The sequence below is a fragment of the Glossina fuscipes genome, unplaced genomic scaffold (assembly GCF_014805625.2).
Source record: "Glossina fuscipes isolate IAEA_lab_2018 unplaced genomic scaffold, Yale_Gfus_2 112, whole genome shotgun sequence".
NCBI lineage: Eukaryota > Metazoa > Arthropoda > Insecta > Diptera > Glossinidae > Glossina > Glossina fuscipes.
In genome coordinates this window covers 804859-828015 of record NW_023998455.1, presented here as the reverse complement: position 1 = coordinate 828015, position 23157 = coordinate 804859, and the positions used below count along the sequence as shown (strand labels likewise).

General features: G+C 34.0%; 2 protein-coding genes across 2 annotated transcripts; one reads left to right on the top strand and one right to left on the bottom strand.

The window, feature by feature from the left end:
* Window positions 1-11316: 11316 nt before the first annotated feature.
* LOC119639142 (PR domain zinc finger protein 15) lies at window positions 11317-14343 on the bottom strand. The gene has a single exon (XM_038036374.1). The coding sequence runs from the start codon at window positions 14122-14124 to the stop codon at window positions 12361-12363; it is 1764 nt and encodes a 587-aa protein (XP_037892302.1). The 5' UTR covers window positions 14125-14343; the 3' UTR covers window positions 11317-12360.
* A 1232-nt stretch (window positions 14344-15575) lies between these two features.
* LOC119639141 (importin-5) lies at window positions 15576-21930 on the top strand. The gene is made up of 6 exons (XM_038036373.1): window positions 15576-15865; window positions 16603-16752; window positions 18143-18703; window positions 18769-20653; window positions 20759-21071; window positions 21171-21930. Exons 1-6 carry the CDS (start codon window positions 15791-15793, stop codon window positions 21496-21498), a joined length of 3312 nt encoding a protein of 1103 aa, XP_037892301.1. The 5' UTR covers window positions 15576-15790; the 3' UTR covers window positions 21499-21930.
* Window positions 21931-23157: the final 1227 nt, after the last annotated feature.

Below are 23157 nucleotides of genomic sequence, written 5' to 3'. Positions count from 1 at the left end.
TTTTATTTTTTTTATTTATTTTTTTTTTTTTCATATAAGAAAAATGTAAAATTAGCGCAATATGTTGCAATCGATGCATTATCTAACCGCCCCCCACTACTTACAAAGTTGGATAATCTTGTCTATGGTCAAAACGCATATTAGCGTTAGATTAAAAGTTTTCAAAACAAAAAAAGAATTTTTTTTTGAATCGTAGAATTTAAAAATTGCTTAACGAAACATTTGAAGAGAGAGATGACTGTACTTCGTCTTTTACTAACATTAAGCTCATAATATAATTCTTGCGGTTAAGAGAAAACATGGGCGGGTTGGTAAGCAAAGAGATAAACGTATCTACAGCAATCGCCCCTTATAAAGGAGAAAACAGATGTCTTCGGAGTCTTCGGGACTAAGCTAATGTTTTGCCTTTAACGAATATAAAAATTGCAAACTGTTTTTATAGCCTTCATCCTTTGGTGGTGGATTCATTTGTCCATGAGGAAAAGATCCCATGCATTTTTATTCTGCATGTCCGCTTGTCAGTCTTTCCGTCTCTCCTAATAAACGAGAATACCTTTAGCTTATGAAGGGAGGAGAGTCTCCGCTATTTTACTAAAATTGGACTAAAATAATGTATTCGCTATAGTGAATATAAAAATTGCAAACTATTTTTATATCTATCACCAAAGCATACGGAGGAGAATATTCGTTTTGTCCAAAATATTTGCAATACCGAGTAGCAAGCCTCAGAGATCCTATAAAGTACATACATTCTTGCTTTTTTTGCATATCGGCTTGTCAGTCTTTCCGGATTACTTTTATCTTATGAAGGGAGGAGAGTCTCCGCTAATTTTAATAAAATTGGACTAAGATAATGTATTCTCTATAGTGAATATAAAAATTGCAAACTTTTGAGGAGTGTACTCATTTTTGTTTGAGAAATATACACGGTTTGCACTATCCAAAACCTCAGAGACACGATAAAGTATTTATGTTTTAGACCAGCATCAAGTTCTACGCATGTCTTTTCTTTTGCCTATCTGTCTATCTGTGCAATGTCTATGACAAGCAATCTTCTGTTGTCGACTTCAGATTTGACAAGAGGGACGCGCCTACATTACCACGTACATTCAGAATACCTCTCTTTTTCTAAAAGAAAATAAAGATTGTTTTTTTTTAATGCTATTTCCGTTTTCTCAACTGTGTTCATTTGTCCGTCTGCCCAAATGTGTAGTATCTGTGGTAAACATTCTCGCGTTTGCAAAAATGCAAATATATCGCCCACAAATTTGCAAGAGAACTTGAAAATGATCGATAGGTGTCAAAAGGCACGCCCACAACGCCCACATAACTATGCAACAGAAAGCGGGAATCCGCTTGCTTTCTGTGTTCACGAGATGTAGATTTTGACTTTTATTCAAGCAAATGGAAAAAATCAGCCACGCCCACTCAATATAATAGTGCATGGAAGTTCAGTTTTAATCCTTTTTAGGATAGCGGTAATGAGTACAAAAGATTCCGAGGCGGGGCGGAATAGAATTTTCCTACTTGCTTTAAACCAATAAATTGCTAAAAATGGAAAAAGTGTCTTAATTGATTCTGCTATTTACCTCGATTCAACGAAATGCATCCCGTTTTATGAAAGTTCTGAAGCTTTATTGTTCTTATAGTTGGCGAATCTAACACATCCACCATAGTAACCATAAAAATTCCAAAGCATTTTGTTAATTCATTAGGTTGGCAAAAGAGGAAATATGTCTCTCATTGATCGCCATCATTACGGCTGATATAAGAATATGGGCAGTCTTTGGAAAGTTTTACATGTCCCCTATGATGGGTATGAAAATTTTCAAAGCATATTATTAGGTTAAAATAGAACTCGTTATATATATACTCCGATGTCTTATAAGCTATTTAGCAAAACGAAAATATTCTCGATAGTAGGTATAAAGAAGGAATAAAACGATTATAGATATTTATATCCTACATCACTTGTGGTCCAAGTTTATGTGAATGTGTGTGTACAGCGATTAGGGGGACTTGAGATAAACGCGTCTTTAGGTGTAGTAAACCTCCTTTGTCCGTCTGTCCATCCTGTTTTCTTTTGTTTAACTTGCAGCCACATTTCATAATATCGATCGATTCAAAAAACGGTTCTGTTAAACTTGTCGGGTCCGTCTATCCGTCTTGTTTGTTTTTTTTTTTTTTTATTCAAACTACAAGTCACAAATTTTTGAGACAATGGGTGATATAAAAGGTCTCCGCAGTTTTGAGCTTCTTTTTGCAATCTGCGGTCATGTGGTTGACGTTTAGTGTCTTCAGCAGCCTGCCGGTCTTGCTCCATCAGTTGCAAAACTTCATCGACTTTTGCAGTGACTGGCCGACCAGCGCAAGGTGCATCTTTGACATCAAATTCTTTGGAACGGAATCGAGTAAACCACTCCTGAGCCTTTCATTTACCCGCAGCATTCTGATAATACACTTTGCAAATTTTTCGGCATGTTTTTGCCTGTTTTACCATTTTTATAGTAAAAGAGCATTAGGTGGCGTACTTTGTTTATTTCACTCATTTTCAAATCAACGTAACTTTTCAGACAAACAAAGAATTAGAGAACTATCTTCATACAAAATGTAAGCTGAAATGTCACCTTTTGCCCAACGTATAGGCATCAACACAATCTAGCGGTAAGACATCATGGATACCTTTTTTTTTATATCATCCACTATGTTAATGAGATTTCTTACTCCAATGAACGCTACAAAAAATGGTTCGGATCGGACGACTTTTTCGAGCATTGCCCATAAAACACATCATTTTGAAAAGTTGTTACACTAACATCGGTTAGATGATCTAGGACAATTAATGATGAGCCCTGACCCACTAAAATGCTGTCACTTGTTACTTACAGCAGATCAGACATTGGATTCAAACAACAACAAAAAAAGTCATCGAACATTGTCCGAAATAGAAGGGAGCGGGCGGGTAAGTCACTCAAGCTTCGTCAGCCGAGAGTAGTAAGTAGGATAATTTTCATGTTTGTTTAGTCTTTAGCGCAGATGTTCAATAATTGATGGCGAGGACGGCATTGTTAGTTTAATTTTTTTTTTTCTTATTTCTCTTTATTGACTGAAAGCGGGATTGAATTATTAAAAAGATTTTTTTATGGTTTTGGTTTAAGTAGAATAATGGAGGAGAACAGTTTTCCTACTTAAGGCAGTTTCTCTCTCTCTCTCTTTCTCTCTCTCTTACTCCTTTTCACTCATTCACTTTTTTTGACATTTGGGTTTCCTCTTAAAATAAATGGGACCAATTATATATCCTTTCATACACCTTAGAATAAATTCTCCATCTCTTTGACATTTTCAGAACTAACTGCGCAAACTTTTGTTTGTTAGATCTTCTTTCTGTCTTTATCTAGCCCTTTGCAAAAAAAAAAAAAGAAAAAAAAAAAAAGGTATACAAAGAAACACCACTCACTCACTCACTAGAGCAACTAAATAGCAATATTAAATACATGAAAAATGCCACTAAAAATAAAAAAAAAGAAAACAAGAGCAAAAATAAAACAAAAAAAAAGGAGAAGAAAAAAGATTACAAAAAAATATGATGCCTTTGGAATGTGCCAAAGTTTATTTTCCACAATTTTTATACAAAGCTCGGAATGCTTTAAAAAACAAAATAAAAGGAACACAAAAAGTTTAAAATGTAAAAACATATTAAGAGAAGCATAAGCAGAACAAAAGAAATCAATGTTTAATTTTGATTTTTTTTTTTTTTTTGTTTTGAAATATCATCAGCTGCAACAACAAGAAGAACTGCCGTTAAAGAAAAAAAAAAAAGGATTTATAAACAAATTAAATTTTAGTACAATTTAATTTAGTTTTGTTTTTTTTTTTTTTTTTGTAATTTAAAAGCAATTTTCTGTTATTTAATATCATTGCTTTTTTTGTTTATATAATTATTTATTTAATCACAAACGCAGAGAACGAAAATTTTACATAAACACTTAAAAAAAAAAAAAGAAACAAAAAAAAAAGAATAGAATAACAAAGAATTAGGAAAATTTTAACCTTTAAGTGAACATTTGTATAAAAATAACAACATTATATACATATATATATATTATTAATGATAATAAATAAATAAATGAATAAACAGTATTTGTATGAAATTTCAAATTTTAAATTAAAAAAATTAAATAAACAAGAAGAACAACAACAAATTAATGATATTAATATTTTATTAACAAAACAACAACAAACACACCAACAACAACCACAATTTCAATACATTATATCTACAAATAATAAAGTTAAAAAAAAAAAGAGAAAAGAAAATAAATAAATAAACGAAAAACAAAAGATAACATAAATTCAATGAATTTTCCAGCTCAGCGAATAAAAAAAAAAAATATGTTTACACATATATTAACAAAAACAACAATATAATTAATAATTATTTCGAATGCAATATAATTTAGTAATTTTATGTAACCATTATTAAGAGTTTAAAAAATATTAAAAAAAGAAAAAGCAAAAATAATTCTCAACAAAAATCGACTCTATCCTCCTTCCAAGAATTTCATTTCCTCGCTTACAAATAAAGCGTAAGGCCAGAGAAGAAACCATTATAACTTGGTTTTGAAGCAGCTTAAGGGACTTTAATCCTTCTTAACCGCGAAACAAGCGGCAATCTAAAGTCATATCTACTCTCCAAGATCTATAATAGAAGCATCAAAGCATCGCAGTCCTTTTCGAATTACCAAAGAAAGATTTTGCCTAATGCTCTTCTGCCAAATTCTTGTTCGGATCGGTTGCCGCCCTACCGGAATAGTCATTTCGTTGAATGTCAATAGTTCAGTAAAGAAAGTCCTTTCGAATACCGATTATGGTCAATATTTTTGCACTATTTTGATGTTCATGTCTGTTCCGAAAGTTTGTCCACTTTCAAAATTCGCGGTCATTGGTTCCCTTTATAAATTCAGATCAGCTATAGTATCTTGAGGTAATCAGAAGAAATAGAATTCATTCCGCTGATATTTCTTTTGTCTATGATCAGCCAATCAGGGAATGTCCCCTGTACGTGCGGGCAGATTCAGGGTTGCAGAAAGAAAGGGTGGAGAGAGATAGGTAATAGCGTTTGTGAACGTTCTCCTTGAAAATGGAGACAGGAGGTAAGGTGGGAAAAACGTCTGCTGGTAAATTGTTCCAAAGGCAGACCGTATGATTAAAGAATGGGGAATCGCGGCAGCCTATCGTACAGTATGTACGCAATTCCAAGGACGACTGGGTAGGAACGGTGAAAAATTTAGGAATCTTTAGAACAAAACTCTTTTGTCTCTTTAGAACCCGGGCGTTCCTGTACATAAGCAAAACACAGTCCAAATTACACCGATCCTCAAGAGTATCAAGGGGTTTGGACGCGCTCTCTTCATCCATGATCATCTGAATCTTTCACATCTTGCCGTCCACACACAGACGAATTAAACTCTAATTATGGCCGGGCTTAGGCGGATATCGAAAGGCGCTGATATTGATCATTGTAGGCTTTTGTCGATGAAGTATAACCGCCAATGATTTCCGATAGCAGTCAGCCGATTACATCACCCTTTTTTCTCTTCTATGGAACTTTTTTGTAACAAACGCGTCTGAAATAGAGAACTTTGGCTCGCGCGATCTCGCTCAGCGGACACCTCGAGGAGTTGGGAATGGGGATATCTATGACTATTCCTATTGCCGTCACTGCATTGTAATTCTTCAATGTCGATGCTCTGCAATTTGAAGAGAGTCATTGCTACTCCAGCTTCTACTAGTTATTTATTTCACTAGAAAAAATCACAACAGCAACATGATGGTAGCACTTACGGTCAACCTATTCAAAGATCAGAAAGATAAGTATTTTTTTCATACTTCCATATGATTAAATATGTCATAGTATAAAGCCTAAGGTAATATATGCCTTCCTCAAAAGCTCCTTTTGTACGTATTGGCTGAGAAAAGGACTTCGCATCCAAAAGTATCATTAACAGCTATTGGTAACTATTAAACTAGCGGCATTTAGTGCATTACTTGCACAAGTTTCTGTAGGAAACCTTCCACTCAGATTTATTCAAGTACTACCTTACAGTTATTTATATAGCACCTTTTCAAAATACGGTGTTATATCGGAAAATTGTAGCCCGTAGTATTAAACACAAGAAAACAGGACGGACAGACAGGTTTAAATCAAATTAGTAAGTGATTCTGAATGGATCCGTGCGTCTATCTCACGTCCTGCTGACTGCAGGTTGAACACAAGAAAATAAGACGGATGAACGGATAGATAAGCAAGCTTAGATCGATTCAAAATGACTTTCTGAATGGGTCGGCATAATACAAAATAGGTCTATCTCAATTCCTTCTGTGGGTTGCGTACATACGCACTAACTAAATGTAACTTTGTTTCAGAAGTGGTGTACGGTATAATAATTTGCAAACTGATAAAATTTTAGAAGAGTCAGTCGATGGTGTTAGAAATCCTATTAAGGCAGAAAGCTAAGTACTAGAACAAAGTTAACCTGAAATCTGCCTACAATAGGTAAAATCCATAAGAAACAATTTTAAACTAAAGCAAAGACAATTTCTTGGAAATAAGCGGAGATACTAAGTGCTAGGAATGCATTATCGCAACAATCTTCAAAGCAAACTCTGGTCTCTTACGTTATCAACTTTGATGTCCTCTTATGTTCTTATCCCTTAAATATTATTAACTTGAGAAATAATAATGGCTGCATTAACCTTTCGGTCTAAAAACCGACTGTGCATAAGATATTAAAGAAAAAAAAAACAAAAATAACTAAAATAAATAAATAATTACAGCAACAACAATACTTTATAAGTAATAGAGAAAAATTAAGTTAAACACAAAAATTATATGCAAAACAATATCAGGAATTTTTAATTTTGTAAAAAAAAAAGAAAAAAAAAATAAGAGCAAAAAAGATAAAGAAGAAGGATCACGCTATAGAAGAAACTCTGCACTACTATCGACAGCAATAAAGGTGAAAATTTTCATCTCTCTTAATTCAATACCTAAGATAAGATAATGATGGACTCGCATTGTATATAAGCAAGTGATCGCTGATATCGAGTCCAGTAAAAGAAGAATTTTCGTCATTTTTACGACTATTACTAATGGATAAGGGTTGATAGTCCTAAGATGGCCCGGTCCATATGTCAAACAAATCGTTCCATTTTTTCATCATGTTTAAGGCTTAAGGCTGGTACTCCAAAGGAGATTCTCTTCATTTGTGAAACATTGGGTTACGCCTAGCACCACTAGGTCCACTTCCCTATCTTTTTCTCTTTCCTTAGGTCTTTTTGACCGTCAATGTGTCGATAGGTCCGTTCACCTCTCACTGTCTGTCTCTCTCTCTCTCTCTCTCTCTCTCTCTGTCTCTCTCTCTATCTCTATCTCCCTCCCTCTCTCCTTTATGACCTTTGCTCTGGATAACGTTCATTCGTGAATCGAAACAGGTCAGTGTGCTAGATTCCATCAAAATACCTAAAAAATTGTGATCCGTAGATTGAACATAAGAAAACAAGATGGGCAAACGCACTTAAATCGATTAGGAAAGTAATTCGAACACGAGAAAGCAAGATAGACAGACGAACAGATGAGCTTAGATCGATGCAAAAAATGTATTGGTATTATATTCGGTATTATATACGGTATTATAAAAGGTGAGACTATCTCAACTCCTTAGAGAATTATTTGTTCAGTTGCTAGAGTGTTGAAATGGCAGTAAAGAACTCGCTAATCTCACAAGAAAACAAGACGGACAGACAGCCTCAAAAGCTACAGAATCACTTTCTGAATCGATCGACATAATAAAAGTTGGGAGTAGCTCAAGTCCTGTGTGTTATATACCTCCGCAAAACCTTAATGTATCCTCGTACCACAAGCGGTCGGTTGTGGTCGGTTTTAACCTAATCTATTTATACCCGTATCACTAACATACGCTGCATATGTGACTAAAAGATAACGCATGGATCGAATTACATTGATTGTACATCGTACGGTTAGCGTGGCATATGGGCAGGTGCTGCCAAGGGTATACTTAGCGCGAAGAAAAGCTGATACGTATTAGAATGACATAAGCACGCGTGCTCATCAGCATAAGTATACAACTACTGTGATTAAGTTTCGAAACTAAAGCTCATGGCGATCGTTGTGTTTCAGAAAATGAGTTACCTTAGATTGCAGTAAATATACCCCAGTTTTCCATACGATAGCAATTAAAAATGAAAAACACTTGCAATCAAAGCCGGTGGGCGCTTTTGTCCCGTTTTGAACGCTTTGAAAAAAGATTGCAGCTCTATCGTATTCTTAAATGTTCACGGCATCGAAAGCATATGTGTTCGGCATTGTTTTTCTATGTTACTTGAGCTACATGGATTATATTATCTTCCGTCGATTTCACAAAGGTAAGAGAGAGAATTCGATTTTTGAGAAGCATGTAAAGTGAGTCCTTTGCTTCCAACGTTCACTTGGTGAGTTGTTTTCGAAAAGAAAAATTCTTCCTTGCTCTGGAATTAATTCTGTCTTCTCAATCCCAACTCAAGGTTTTTTTTGATAATACGCATCCAAGGTTGCAACCGAAGGGAAATATTTTCCCCCTACTTCAAGATACTACGCTCGCCTTATTAAGACTGCCTCAAGATTTCCTATTATAATTTTCATGGCATTATTAAAATTAAGACCAATGTTCAACAAGTAAGAAAGTTGTATTCACCGACAACAAACACCACACAGACGGACAGGCATCACTTAATCAATGCAAATTTCGATTGCTTGCTTATCGGATGCCGGCATACGGTTTTCTTGACTGACCTTAACAGACTTTTGATGAATTGCTCTATGTCAGGTTAACACAATTACTGCGCCTATGAGTTCCATGAGCAAGTCGCATAAGTCGCTTTCAGTGCATAATTTAAGTCAATCGTCAATCAAGTGAAAAGACAAAACCGAAATCTGTCTTACGGCCCAGAGGCCGGCTTCCAGCAATTGATAACGAGTAAACTCGATCGCTGTTTGATTACACTGTTGCTCTGTACTGTAAACGAAGGGTCTGAACTGTCGACGTTTGTAAACCCTCTACACTCTTTACAGTGAATCGACTATCTCGTTTACCCGATAACAAGAGCTGTAAATCGCCTTCAAGTTACAAATTTATGTTGTCGTAGGATCCGACTAGTGTGCAACGGTTTCCTTGATCGTTCTCACCTTCAGCAGTTATTTGGTAGCGACCTGTCAATCGTCAAGAAGTATTGTCCTTGAATCTTACATGTCAAAATTATCTAATATGGGCCGATCTACAAATTTCAAGTCTATAGAGTTCGCTAAGCAAAGGTAAAGTAATTTTTTTTTTATACCCACGACTCATTTTGTTTTTTTCATTGCGTATGCAACACCCAAAAAGAATAAAATTCTGAATTGATTAAGCCATGTCTGCCTATCAGTATAGTGCTTGCTGTTGGCACTCTCCTAGTCGTAAAATGGAGATATCGATTTCAAATTTGGTAGAAACATTAAAAGTTCTTGCAAGTTCTAGTTGATATTGAAAATGGACCAAAGTGACCCGTGACTCAGAAATTATAAAAATTCGAAGAAGCTATGCCATGCCCGCACAATATTAAAAGTGATTAAATTTTATTTCATTTTAGTCTTTAAATTTATTTCTCGACTACATAAACTTCTCTATACCACTTACAGTACAGCAATATATTAAGTTTGTCCGGATATATACAATACATAGAAGAACTTGACCTTTTATTATACCGTTTGATCCAGAATCACTTACTGTGTCGGTGTAAGCTTATTGGTCTCTCTGTCCGTTCTATGTTCAAGTTATGGTCAGTAATATTTGAGATATTTTGATAAAATTTGCTAAAGCTATTGAAAATAGTTCGCAGCGAACCACTTTTCCAACAACTTCCCAATTCCCCGCTTTATTTTGAAAAGTCATTATATGAATAACTGTGTACAGTGGTGTAAGCAGTTTAACGTTGGATCGTGGCGCGCTGTGCTGTTTTTATTTTATTTGTTTTAACTGCTTTCGATCAATTGTTGAAGAATATTATTCTACCATTATAATTGGCTTCATTACGTAGGTCCTTTAGATATTAAAAATTATTGTCAAACCAATAGCCTAGACTGGAAGATTCTTCTTTCTTTCGCGGCGATTATCAATCTCTTTCCGAGTTCCCCTAAATAAGAAATTATAATGTTTGCAATTGTTATCCTGATTATTGAGATCATAGTAGCGGTAGTGTAGAGTTTTAACAGAATATACCGTAAAATAAATTATATAAAAACAAAATATAAGAATATATAAAAAACAAAAATTTATCAAACGACGAATAAATGTTTAAATGTAAAATTCATAAGCAAATAAGTAAACAATAAATAAAATAAAGCATAACTTAAGGATTTCAAGAAAACCATGTGCTATTAGATAAAGAAAATAAATATAATAATATGTATAATTAAGAATTTAAAAAGAAAAAAACAATTTTTTTAACAACGCCGAATATATGTAAAAAATGATAAGAAAACATAAAAAAGAAAACAACAAAATTGTAAATAATAACCTTTTTTTAAATTATACTGAAAGGAAATTATTACAAAAGTAAAAAAAAAAAAAAAATTTTGTAAAAAATAATTTTAAAAAAATTTTGGAAAATCTTTTTTCTATACTCTGTACATAAATTTATTACATATATATACGATTTCTTTTTATTTATTTATTTATTGTTTATTTATTGTAATATATTTTATTAATAATAATTATTAAAAAAAAATAGTTGAATTTTTTTTATTTAAACTTAAATCTACAAACATACGTAAAATATTAAACAAAAAGATTGTGAAACTAAGATTAAAAATAATTTTAAAAAAAAAAATTTTTAATAATTTCTTAAATGAATATTAAAATAACGAAATTTAGAAAAATACAGTAAATATATATAAAATGAAAAATTTGTAAATGATTATTATATATACATATATTTCTAAATTATTATATATACAAACATACACACGAATACACGCAAACATACATACAAAAATAAAATTATTATTATAATTAACAATATTTACGCCATTATTTTAAAAATCGTTAAAATATAAAAAAAGAACAAAATATTAAATAAACTATAAACAATTACAATAACACAAAATTATATGTAATAATGAATGAAAAAAAAAAAAAAAAAAAAATATATATAAAAAATATATATATATATATATATTATCAAAGAAGAAATTTAATTTAAAAAGAATTAATATTTTATTGAAGAAAAGTTTTTCCGCAGAATATTTGGGCAAAATTTATTAAAATTTTTCTTTTCATAATCAGGTGTCAAAGCCGAATTTGATGTACAGACAATGCACAAGCTTCAAACGTAGAAAGATTCCTTGTTTTATGGACCTCTTCAAATTGATCTAAAACTCCCAACCTTAGCACAAATGTGTTTATATATAAAATATTTTTATATATATATATTGATATATTAGGTGTTTGCAAAAATTTTGATCACTTATTTCTACATATAACGTTTGATCTCGATGCTTTTGAAGTTCCTCTACATAAATTAACAGTTTCCCATTTGTTCAGGATACGCCCATGGTAATCGTGAAGGGCTCAAAAATACTTCTACTTCCAAATCCATTACTTTTGTTATTTATTTGAAGAGATCTGCTGCCGAAGTCCACCCAACAAGTTCAGAGGCATATGGTTATGTTGCTCCATCATATCTTACGCGGGTTCACAGAGATAAAGAAGTACGAAAGCGTTGCCAAACCAATACAAGTTCTTTCGACATGATATCTTCAAGTCGCCAAAAATATTATAAGGTTTTGTGGAAAATGATGGAAACCATTTTGATTAATATATATTATACCAATTTTCCGCAATAAATACCTTTCTCAAATGAAAAAGTGATCAAAATTTTTGCAAGCATCTAACACATATATCTTAAGGGGGTTACATATATATCCACGTTTCTTTAGTCAAGTTGGAAGCAAGAGTGAAAACACGCATTGTTCATAATCAACTGATGAGCAAAACTTCGCATACTAGTACTAGTAAATATTGCCAGGATGCGAGGTAAATATTATTATGGTATACCAAGCTTCCTTACCCCTCTCCATTATATATAAGTTAAATGCTAATCTCGAAATGCTTAATCTAGTAGAACAGGTTTGCTTCTAGATACATTCCATCATTTCAGGATCCTCTCCCCTCGCCATTACATGTAATTTAAATGCTAATTTTGAAATGCTTGATATAATAGAAAGCAATCCTTGTTCGATTTTCTGTTACAGTCTTTGATTTGCTTCTAGATACATTCCATAGGCGTGGGCAACATATCAGGGTCTTCTCCCATGTCCAGTAGCATCGTTCTTAAGCGTTTTCCAGCACTTTCCAAATGCTTTAAAATCCTCTCATTTTCTTCAACATTGCCACTCGGAATGATACCATTTTCTGTCGTTAAACATTGTTCGTAATGTTTTCTTAAACTTTCCCGACTTTCGAATTTATTACCGCAAAGGGAACACTCGTAACACTCGTGTTCCATGATAATCTGATCGCCGTGATTTATTTGCAAATGTTGAAACATTTTTATTTTATTTGTTTGCCTTTCACCGCATAATTTACACTTTAGATACGATTTGTATGGAGCGTGTTTAAAATGATGATGCTTTAGGATGTTAAAGTCATTTGTTGCTAGAGTTTTGGAGCATATTAAACATAAATATGAATTCTTTTCCGCATCTAAAGGACGGACATCATTAAATATAAGATCGGAAAGATTGTGATCAGTGAAAACATGATTACGCCAAACGATTTGATGTTCAAATTCTTGACCACATTCCGGGCATAAATAGTTGAGAAATTTCTGCCATTCATCGGGTTTAAATTTTGCACTATCTTTCGCTTTCAAGCGTACAAATTTCGGCTCAAATCGTATTGATGCAGCTGCCAAATCATCATCACGGTCATCGTCGCTTCCATCGCTATCGGTTTCTTCAAACATTTCATTGCAAATATCCTCCAGGTCTTTGTCGCTTATTTCGTTTTGTAAGAAAAAAGAATTGTCGGCCGTTTCTTGTAAAGCGGCATCTTCTACCTCTAGCCTCAAATTCCCAAGCTCATGTGATTTTTTTATAGTATTTTGTTGCTGCAGCTCTTCGCTTACTGACAATTCTTGCTTTACATTTACATTTTGTTGTTGCAATATGATTCGCAAAAGTTCATTTAATTCTCTGACCGTTTCCAAATTAGCTTCACCACCCCATTCCTTAGGTATTTTTAACAATCCCTTAATATCCTTAATATTTGGATGTGTATGCAAATGCACGTTAATGTAATGCAATAATACCTCGGTCTTATAACATTTACGTGTAGAACAAAAGGCACATTGGAAATACATTTGATATGGCAAATGCGTGAAGTAATGTCGCTGTAACTGAGATCTGGATGGATTATCCGTTAAAATGAGCTGACATAAGGTGCAATAGTAATTATTATTGCCTATGCGTTTCATATGAAACTGCTTAAATGCATTACAATGATTAGTGTCGATGTGTTGTCGCCATTTTTGATGACGATCAAAGTGTTTCCCACATAGCGGGCATAAAAAACGCATATAGAATTCGGCATTTAAACGCGGATCTTCCACCGACGCCGCTTCCACTTTCCGATGTTGATGGCCAAAGCCCGATAATATATTTCCATGCATTTTATCCAAATGTATGTATAAAGTTTTCTTCTGCGTAAAATCTTTCAAGCAATGACGGCAACTATATCTACGTGGATATGGCAAATGCGTAAATCTATGATATTGTAATGACGTTGTGTGACGAACTTCTCGAGCATCGACAACTTTGCTGCAGTCTCGACATTCATATATCTTGTTGCCAATTTCTTCATAATTAAAATCTGTGCCTTTTTTATGAATATAATCGTGTTCTTCGTTTAAATGACGACGCCATTCTTTCTGTGTATTATGTAAAATACCGCATTCGGGACAAATAAAAAAAACATGTTCCTCAAATTGTTGGGCAGTATAATCTCTAAACACTCGCAAGGATTCTGCCATATTATATTAATGCACAAGTAGAAAGACTCTCGTGTCCTGTGTAAAAACTATGTGGAAAATTTAATAATTCCGGTTTTGTTTCTGTTGCACCTTAAAGGCCGGTTTAATAAAATTTTCTTTTGCATTCAAAGAATTGTTAGATTCCAAACTTCTTCTTCTTCAATCCAAAGCAGAAGATCCGCTATGCTGTGTAAAAAAGGTCAAATGCAAAAACGAATTCCGGACTTCTTTGTGTAAACCTTGACACAGTTATTAATAAAAGTTACTTATTCCAGTTAATTTTTCGCAGTTAAGGTTTTTTTTTTCTTGGATTGTTGGGTGGAGATGGTAGCTAAAGTTATATGCAGAAGTTAACAGAGTAAACAAAAAAACATGCAAATAGAACAGATAGTCAATCAGCTGATTTTATGTCCAATAAATGAACATTTTTTTACTCAACGCAGTGAATCATCTGTTTTTGATTTGCTGACTTTAGGGGAGACATAAGAGGAAGCAATAAACGAGAAAGAAAACAAAACAACAACGAGTTGATTTCTGCCATATATTTGAAGAATTTAACAAACAGACTTTTGCTCTGTTTGCTGCTGTCTGTTCTTAATGTAGAAAGTTGTCTAATAAATATTCCCAGATATGTAATGCGTTCAATGCAGGAACTCACATATCGTACGATATCTTATTTTAATCTATACAGAGACCGTGAATTACATGGTGTAATTATTGTAATTTATTAAAAACTTCTTCGATTTTTAAAGAAACGAAGATCTTACATTTAAAAAAATTACAATACGATGTTACTGTTCACCTAGAAACATGCCGTGCGTTATATTATCTTTGTCTATTCAAAGATCATGAAACAACCGTATAATTATTGGAGTTTATTGGAAACTTCCTCACTTTTTCAACTGGCAAAATATCTCACTTCAAAATAAAGCCCAGATCGTAAATGAAAATAGTTTCAATACGATATTACTGTACATGTTGAAATGCATAGTTTAAATTCGATTACATCTATCATGCCCTGAGTTCGTAAAAACTGATACATAAATTAAACGTGCCATCGTAACTGGCCCAGATATCTAATAAATTCACGGTCTTTAAAATAGATTCTGAAACGTGACATTTATAGCTTCTGGAACATGAGAGAAAATAGGCTACCATATAAATAGCATCCGATAGCATCACTATGATTCGATTCAATGAATTTCATTCTTCCTGAAAATGTAATTTCTTGATTTTTCGACATAATTGTCGTAATAATGTACGTAACCGTACCTGTCAATTAATACCGATTCGAATTTAATTGAAAATTTGAAGTAAGCAGGAAAAATTGTCATCCACTGTGATACAAAAATTTATTATTCAATTGAATTTCTGATTCGTTCCTTTTCTTTTTTTTTTAAATTTGACGTTTCGTTTCCTAGCGTTTTGTTATTTCTATTTGAAAAATTTTGCTGGCTTTTTTTTTCCAAAGCATCGTGGTTGACATCAGTTCAGACGCGTATTTTACTTGTTATATTGAAGTGAAGAAAAATTATTTTGTTTAAAGAAAAAGTGTAAAAAGAATTTTTAGCAAAAATCTTGCAGCGGCATCAAAAGAGTTTTCATTGTAAAACGAAAAAGAGAAAAAATTTAAAAAGCGAAAAAAATTAGACGGAAAGGAAAAGTAATGGCAGCCGACCAATTTCAACAACTTTTAAATTCTTTTTTGTCGAACGATAATGATGTTCGTCAACAAGCCGAGGTATGTAAAAAAGGAAAAAATATGTTTTTTTTGTGGAAGGTGTGTAAAACTATTAAGACGAAGGGAGAAAACCTTTAGATAATTTGTCAGACTTTTGCATTTTCTTTTCTTTTTCCTAAAATCACTTTAATTTCTAAGGCATTTTCATATATGGCTTTTATTTACTGCAAAGTAGTAGTGGAATAGAATGTTTCTTCTTTTTGATGTTTTGTGTGGAAGCAGTACAAAGCATGGTTAGCTTGTTTGAATGCGAGAGGCAAATGAATGCGAAATGTGTGTTTGATTTTTTAAGAAATTGAAATTCAATTAAAAATATAATCTAAGAAAAAAGTTTTTTTTTTTGTTAAGCTTTGTAATTAGTATTGATTATAATAGAATCACTTGTTTTGCACTTTAAAGTCGACATTCGGTCGATCTGATTCACAAAACGGAAACAAGAGAAAGCAAATATTGGTTCATTCAAAGGGTGGTGGCGGGAATATTCTATCTCGCTCTACTTCTCTTTCGTTTCATAGAATCGAAAATGAATAAATTTCCGTAAAATTTTTTGTTGGTTTTTTTTTATATGTTTAGAAATTTCGAGTCTTTCCAAAATGAAATCTTAACAATTCTTATTGTTTTCAATTTGAGAACATTAAGAATGACCTTGAAATCGTCGCCTTTAAATAGAAAAATGTTAAACCCCTAATCAAATCATTGTGTATTTGTAATTTTTTATTACATGTAATTTGCTGTAGGAGGCTTATAATAATGTGCCACGCGAACTGAAGGTTACTCATCTTTTGGCCACCATACATAATGGTCAGCAATCAGAAGAGACCCGTCACATGGCTGCTGTACTCTTGCGTCGTTTATTCACATCGGAATTCTTAGAATTCTATAAAGAGGTAAGTGATTGCTAAGAACAACTTACTTAAAAATCTCTTCAATTTACGAGCAAAAAAGAAAGAAAAACGCCGAAATAAATGACGTCTAATGAAATCAAAACAAAAGATATAAACGTCAGGTATCAAAACAAATATTACATACATATATATACGTGCATGCAAAAAAAAAAAAAACATGCGATAGTAAAAATTAGGTTATGTCAGGGCTATTTAGGTATACATATGCTGTCCTAAATTTAAAGCTACAAGTTATTTTCACTTTGGACATTTAAGTTTTTTTTTGTTTTATTTTTTTTATATCAAATTTTAGATCTATCTTTTTTTTTATATCTGCTGTGGCGAGTAGATTGTCATACATTAGTTTTGAAAGCTCTGGCACGCGGTTATGTAAACGGGGTAACTTCCATTTTAAGAATTTTTTTTTTTTTTTACTAAGGAAGTACTTGTTAGAGAGTCTTTCTATCCTAAACTTTGTTTTAGGAGATAGGCCAGCAAAGCATACTCGTTGAGCCAACCGTTCTTAATCTCTTCTAGGTGGGCACAAATTGATATTGAAATCTAAAAGTACAAGGCCCTGATTTGCCCATAATCCCTGCAGCCGAAGCGTTTATGTAATTCTATATATAAATATATGAATTTATAAACATCGATATCAAACGAAGAGGTGGAGCAAATATTAAACAATTAACTGTAACCAATGTGATGAATACATCCGCGGTGGTCCGTCCATCCGTCCTTGTCAGATTTCCTCACAAAATATTATCATGAAGAATATATCTTTGCTATAATGGGGTATTTTAGAAAACAGTTTTTTCATTTTGTCAGGTCGTTTCATTACGACCTTATTTCATATTATACATAACCTTTGTTTGGCGAGCATATTGCTAAATGGGTCGATATGGTTACCAGATGAAACTCATCAAGCTAAACATTGTTTTCCACATAGAGACTTGAAAGATTTTCAAGCATTTATCAATTTACTGAAAAATCATGTCGATTGTCCTTACATGAATTACGATATTTATAAAGGGTAGCGCCAGCAGAGATAGGAACGATGATCACACATTTATCACTCTGAAATCCGTTAATCTCTACAAGACTCATTATCATTATCATTGCAAGACTCGTTAACTTCACAGTGTATATGGGTTTCCAATATGTCTTTTATTTTGAGTTGCTTTCGTCTGTTTTCCAGAGTTTAACTTGACTTAATAAACAGAAAGGGTCAGCCAAAAGTTCTCGTTCATATGAATTTTTTCTAATCATGTATGAAGTAATTACGATTTAAAATTTAGATAAGATATATAATTTTTTATCAAACATAAAAAGTGTACATATATGTACGCGTATATATATATGTATATATATATATATATATTGTAATTTTCAGTTGCCGCAAGAATCTCAAGCTCAGCTATTGCAACAAATCCTACTGGCCATACAACAGGATGTTACGCCGAGTCTGCGACGTAAATTTTGCGAAGTTGTCGCCGAAGCAGCTCGGAATTTTATAGACGAGGATGGCAACAATCAATGGTCTGAAATATTGCAATTTTTATTTCAATGTGCCAACTCTCCATCATCGCAATTGCAAGAGTCCGCCTTGCGTATATTTGCAAGTGTACCAAATATATTTGGCAATCAAGAAGCTCAATACTTGGATTTAATTAAGCAAATGTTGGCTAAAAGTATGGATCCGTCCGCCGATGTCGAGGTGCGCCTTCAAGCTGTACGAGCTATTGGTGCATTTATTTTGCGTCACGATAAAGAAAAAGATTCGGTCTTATATAAGCAATTCGCCGATTTATTGCCACGCATGATTATGATAACAGCCGAGACAATCGAACAACAAGAGGATGAATCACTGCTTAAACTTTTAATCGATATGACCGAAACGTGTCCGAAATTTTTACGATCACAATTGGAAGTCATTTTCGAGATTTGCATGAAGGTATCGATTCGATTTAAAAACAAAGTCTATTTATATATTAATACTTGATAATCTGTCGCATGTAGGTATTCAGTTCGCAGGATATCGAAGATAACTGGCGTCATCTAGTACTTGAAGTTATGGTTTCGTTGTCGGAAAATGCTCCAGCTATGGTGCGTAAACGTGCTGAGAAGTATATAGTTTTGCTGATTCCATTAATTTTGCAAATGATGACCGATATGGAGGATGACGAAGAATGGGCCACCTCCGACGTGGTCAGTGATGATGATAATAGCGACAATAATGTTATTGCCGAATCATCCTTGGATCGTTTGGCTTGTGGTTTAGGTGGTAAGACGGTTCTGCCTCATGTTATGAATGCGTTGCCTGGCATGTTAAGCCATAGCGATTGGAAGCAACGTTATGCAGCCCTAATGGCTATATCGGCTATCGGTGAGGGTTGCCATAAACAAATGGAAGCGATGCTAGATCATGTTATGGTTGGCGTTTTAAATTTCCTACGTGATCCACATCCACGTGTTCGCTATGCTGCCTGTAACGCGATAGGACAAATGTCGACAGATTTTGCTCCGACATTTGAAAAGAAATTCCACGATCAAGTGGTTCCCGGTTTATTGTCTTTGTTGGACGATGTGCAAAATCCTCGGGTGCAAGCGCATGCTGGAGCTGCACTCGTCAATTTTTCGGAAGATTGCCCAAAGCAAATTTTAACCCTTTACCTGGACGCAATTATGGCCAAGTTGGAAACAATTTTGAATTCGAAATTCAAGGAATTAGTCGAAAAGGGCAATAAACTGGTGTTGGAGCAAGTAGTTACAACAATTGCCTCAGTGGCCGATACGTCCGAAAAAGAATTTGTCAGTTACTACGATCGCTTAATGCCATGCTTGAAATTTATTATACAAAATGCTAACTCGGAGGATTTGCGTATGCTAAGAGGTAAAACAATTGAGTGCGTAAGTCTTATTGGTTTGGCCGTGGGACGGGATAAATTTATTACCGACGCTGGCGAAGTTATGGATATGTTGTTGAAGACGCATACGGAAGGTGATCTACCGGATGACGATCCTCAGACGGCTTACTTGATTACTGCATGGGCTCGCATGTGCAAGATATTGGGCAAACAATTCGAGCAATATTTACCGTTGGTCATGGGCACTGTTATGCATACGGCCGCAATGAAACCCGAAGTAGCTTTATTGGATAACGAAGAGGTCGAAGATATTGAGGGTGATGTCGATTGGTCCTTCATCAATTTGGGCGAACAGCAAAATTTTGCAATACGCACAGCTGGCATGGAGGATAAAGCTTCAGCTTGTGAAATGTTAGTCTGTTATGCGCGGGAACTGAAAGAGGGCTTTGCTGATTATGCCGAAGAAGTTGTGCGTTTAATGGTACCCATGTTAAAATTCTATTTTCATGATAGCGTACGTACAGCAGCCGCTGATTCGTTGCCATATTTATTGGATTGTGCCAAAATTAAGGGTCCCCAGTATTTGGAGGGCATGTGGTTATATATTTGCCCCGAATTATTGAAAGTTATTAATACTGAGCCCGAAACTGACGTGCAATCGGAAATGCTTCATTCCTTAGCCAAGTGCATTGAGACATTAGGACCAAATTGTCTGAACGAAGACGCCATGAAGCAGGTACTCGAGATCATTAGTAAATATATGACGGAACACTTCGAGCGAGCTGACAAGCGCCTTCAAGCCCGCAATGAGGAGGACTACGATGATGGGGTTGAGGAAGAACTAATCGAACAAGACGATACTGATACATATTTATTATCGAAAATTGTCGACATAATACACGCCCTTTTCATGACGAATAAAACTCAATTTTTACCGTATTTCGATCAGATAGCGCAACATTTCATAAAGCTGATGGATCCGGCACGTTCTTGGTCTGATCGCCAATGGGGTTTATGCGCATTTGACGATGTAATCGGTAAGCCAGCGTCTCCCTTCTCTCTCTCTCTCTCTCTACCTCTCTATCTCTATCTATTCATATAATGTTTACTCACGCGAATGCTATACGTTATAATTGTTTTAGAGTATTGTGGCCCTGCTTGTGTTGCCTATCAGCAATTTTTCACACCCGCCCTCTTGCAATATGTTAACGATAAAAGGCCGGAAGTGCGGCAAGCAGCTACATACGGTTGTGGTGTTTTGGCTCAATACGGAGGCGAACAATTTGCTGTCACTTGCGCACAAATCATTCCGCTCTTGGTGCAACTCATCCGAGATCCAAAAAGTCGTGAACCCGAACATAACAGTCCCACGGAAAATGCAATTTCTGCTATTACCAAAATATTGAAATACAATAAAACGGCTCTTCAGAATGTCGATGAAATTATTAGTGTTTGGTGAGTGAGGAGTGAGAAATAGAATACATATACGAAGAATAGTAATAAGAAGAAATGATGATAATAATTTTGTTTTTCATTTTAATTAACTGTTTTTAGGTTCTCTAGCTTACCAGTAACTGAAGACAGCGACGAAGCTCCGCATATTTACGATTACATGTGTGATTTAATACAAGCCAATCATCCCGTGATCTTGGGTGCTAATAATTGCAATCTGCCCCGCATTGTCTCAATTATAGCCCAGGCATTCCTTCACAAGTTGATAGAATCAACTCCCGAATTGGGCCAACGTATGCTAAGTATTGTAAAACAAGTTGAGTCCAATTCCGAAGTCTTCCAGGCTTGTGCCAGTCAATTGACACCCGATATGCAATTAGCGTTGCAAGAGGCCTATCGAGAGTTATCGGCAAAATCATCCCAATGTTAATTATCACGATGAATGTACACGACGACGCATTATATCTATCGAGTCCAAAAACATCGGCTCTGGAGAACCTCTTAATTTGTTTTTTTTTTTTATTTTTTTTTTATTTGTTTTGCATTTTCAAAAATGCGCTTATATTACAATTAATATATTGAAACTTAACGTGTTTAGATATAAACAGACAGACGACGAAACGGTACATACATATAAACATGAACGCATACAACTCGTATATATAAGTTTGCGGTTCGTATAATTTTTTTTTTTTTTTTCCTTTTATAAAACGGATTCAGCAACAACTGAGGCTGCAAGACTTCGCTATTAAGGGTAAATTCGCTTTAAAGTTAATCATCATCATATTTCGGCAAAACAAAACAAAGCAAGACAACAACAAGATATTCTCTTCTCCTAACAACAGACCTCATTTATAATTTACCCAAAAATATATATATATGTAAAAAAAGAAATCTATAAAAAAAAAAAAAAAAAACGTTTCTTCGAAGCTACGATGTTTTAGCTAACGTTGTCCTTACAATTTCAAAAAAAAATTTTTTTTTCTTTTTTGCAATTATAAAGAAATGAAAAATTTATGAAAATGCAAATTATAGGACTTTATTTTTATTTTCTATAAATACATAACTTTTACAATTATTTATAGTATTTTATTTTAAATTAAACGAAGGCTTTTGTTTTATTAATAAGCTGTGGCATTATAGTGGAACATGGCCCCCCCCATTAAATACTCTACATCACTTTGGTTATCAGTTATTCATATAAGGTGTTGGACTCGAACCACCTTTAAATTTCATCGAAATATCTCAGAAATTGCAGCCTTTACGTTGAACGCAAAACGAAGACAGGCGGACAAGCTTAGATCCATATAATAAAAGGTAGGTCTATCTCAAGTCCTTGTGAATGTTACTTGCATCCGAGTAAACTTTAGAGTGGCATCCGAGTAAACTTTACAGTGGTATTTAAGATTCATAAGATGGTGAAAATATTATTATTAACTGGTTTGTTCGGCTTGCCGGCACCTAAGTAAGTAAAAGAAGTAACACAAACATTCAGGTAAACCACTTCCCTAAGCACATTCAATATTTTCGACAAAATAATCCAATAAAATCCATGCTACAAAATTTGATATTCCTTTAGATACAAGCTAGTAAACAAAATATTTAGATTGTAACGTAAACTGTCTTACGTTATTTGTTGAAGTCTTTTTCAGATTAAGGTCGTACCGCTGCATTGTGATTTATAGAGAGAAAGCACGCCAGCTGAATTTGAAAATTCTTTAGGCACACTGGTATGAACATGTTTGAAAAAGCTTATCCGCATAACAGCTCAGTAGATAAAAATCGCGATTATAAAATCTCTTAATTTATTCAATTTTACAAGTTAGACTAAAATTAGACCGGCATAATTTTTTATCAAATTAAACAAAGCCCTCGACAAATTCCATGTTAAAAGGCAAAGCACAGAGTCGCCTATAATAAACAAAAAAATTGCCAAAAATGGCAGCTCTGTTAAATGGTTGAATCCCCAACTAACAACTTAAATTGCCAGATCGTTTAATTTGCAAAGCCGCCAGCTATATAAGTGAAAAAATCTATTAAATGCAAATAACAATGAATTTTCATTAGTGTTGTTAAGCTGCAAATGCGT

Excerpts from the sequence above, each read along its gene's own strand:
- LOC119639142 (XM_038036374.1), bottom strand. The coding sequence starts at position 14,124 with ATGGCAGAATCCTTGCGAGTGTTTAGAGATTATACTGCCCAACAATTT.
- LOC119639141 (XM_038036373.1), top strand. The coding sequence starts at position 15,791 with ATGGCAGCCGACCAATTTCAACAACTTTTAAATTCTTTTTTGTCGAAC. Across the intron at positions 16,753-18,142 it reads TCTTAGAATTCTATAAAGAG|TTGCCGCAAGAATCTCAAGC; the intron begins GTAAGTGATTGC and ends TGTAATTTTCAG. Across the intron at positions 18,704-18,768 it reads TTTTCGAGATTTGCATGAAG|GTATTCAGTTCGCAGGATAT; the intron begins GTATCGATTCGA and ends TGTCGCATGTAG.